We start from the raw sequence: 1,432 nt of genomic DNA on the forward strand, positions 1-1,432 counted from the left end.
TATAAATAAGTCAAATGTTCGATATTTGACTTATTTATTGGATATTACTATATTACCTTAAATTAGTGATTTAACTAGTCATCTTCAGGTTATAAAACTATGACTAATTTACATTATAGGCATCCTTCAAATTTACAATACTTTCAGGCTTTTAGTGATATAAGATCTTTTAACAGTTTCAATCGAGGTATTACGTAATCTCGGTTTATCTACTAATTTGTTATATAATTCACGTGATATTTATATGTTTATAGGAATTTTGGGAAAACATTTGATCTCTCAAGTTAGGTAGATTTTGTGTAGAATTTTTATGTATATATTTGCTCACTACAACTAACAAGTGATGATTGAATATTTTTGTAGTGTTAATATGGGAGATTAGATTTTCATTTGTGTAAATATTTCAAGAACCAAGATTTTTATTTCATCATTTTTAATATATATATATCAAATCTACATATATAGTATTGATGATTTTTTTTCCATTTAATTTTCTTATTTAGGGGATAAGGGAGTAAACCAAACAAAAAGAAATGAATTCCAAACGTTGCGCTATCTGTAGGGTCTTAAAACAAATTTGTGACCCAAATTGCATATACAAAGCACATTTTCCATCGAACGATACAAGATTTGAAGATGTTCATCAAATCTTTGGAGCCAAAAACGTTGCAAATATCCTCAACAATCTTGGATCTGAAGAACAACGTAAGATTGCTGCCAACTCTTTGTGCTATGCGGCTGAGGCTCGTAGACGTGATCCTGTTTCTGGAATTCATGGGATGGTACAACACTATCAGAGTATTCTTAATGATGTTGAACAAGATATCAAATTTGCAGAGAATGAGCTTAAAAGAAATGTGGGACCGGATCAAGTGCCAAAATTTGTTTATATTCCAATTGAAGATGATTTTCTCACTACATCAACTTCTTTGAATTTTTTTATTGAGAAAATAAAGAGGCTAACCACAGTTGAAAAAAATCAACCTATGCAACTCTTGAAGAGAGAAGATCGAAAGATGGGTGATGGTCACAGTGTTAATGATGCATCAACATCTGCGGGACCATCTGCAACTTTACCTAAGAAGCATGAGTAATAATACTCAACATATATTTCTGTTACCTAAAAACCAAAACCAACAATAATTTCAGTCAAATGTCTTTTAATTTTGTTTTTCTTTCTTTCAACTCCATATCCCATAATAATCTTGTATCCTTTTCCTTTATTTGTCACCATTTCTTCATAAATCTATGTAATTTGTTTAATAAATATATATGTTGTTTGGTTAATCTTCGGTGTTTCCTATTTACTTCCACTGGATAATATTCAGAAAATACATGTTAAGATCTTTTAAATCAATCAAATACTAGATTTGTTGCTAAAACACATGAAATAATAGTTGTTAAAAAATAAGAATGAGATCTTAAATGGATA

At 29.5% G+C, this 1,432-nt stretch overlaps 1 protein-coding gene across 1 annotated transcript; it reads left to right on the top strand.

Annotated features, from left to right (window-relative positions):
* LOC104720288 (LOB domain-containing protein 32-like) lies at nt 515–1,094 on the top strand. Its single transcript, XM_019230709.1, has one exon. It carries the CDS (start codon nt 534–536, stop codon nt 1,092–1,094), a length of 561 nt encoding a protein of 186 aa, XP_019086254.1. The 5' UTR covers nt 515–533.

This window comes from Camelina sativa, chromosome 10, assembly GCF_000633955.1.
Source record: "Camelina sativa cultivar DH55 chromosome 10, Cs, whole genome shotgun sequence".
Lineage (NCBI taxonomy): Eukaryota > Viridiplantae > Streptophyta > Magnoliopsida > Brassicales > Brassicaceae > Camelina > Camelina sativa.

What these genes read in the sequence shown, in the direction of transcription:
- LOC104720288 (XM_019230709.1), top strand. Translation starts at nt 534, where the DNA reads ATGAATTCCAAACGTTGCGCTATCTGTAGGGTCTTAAAACAAATTTGT.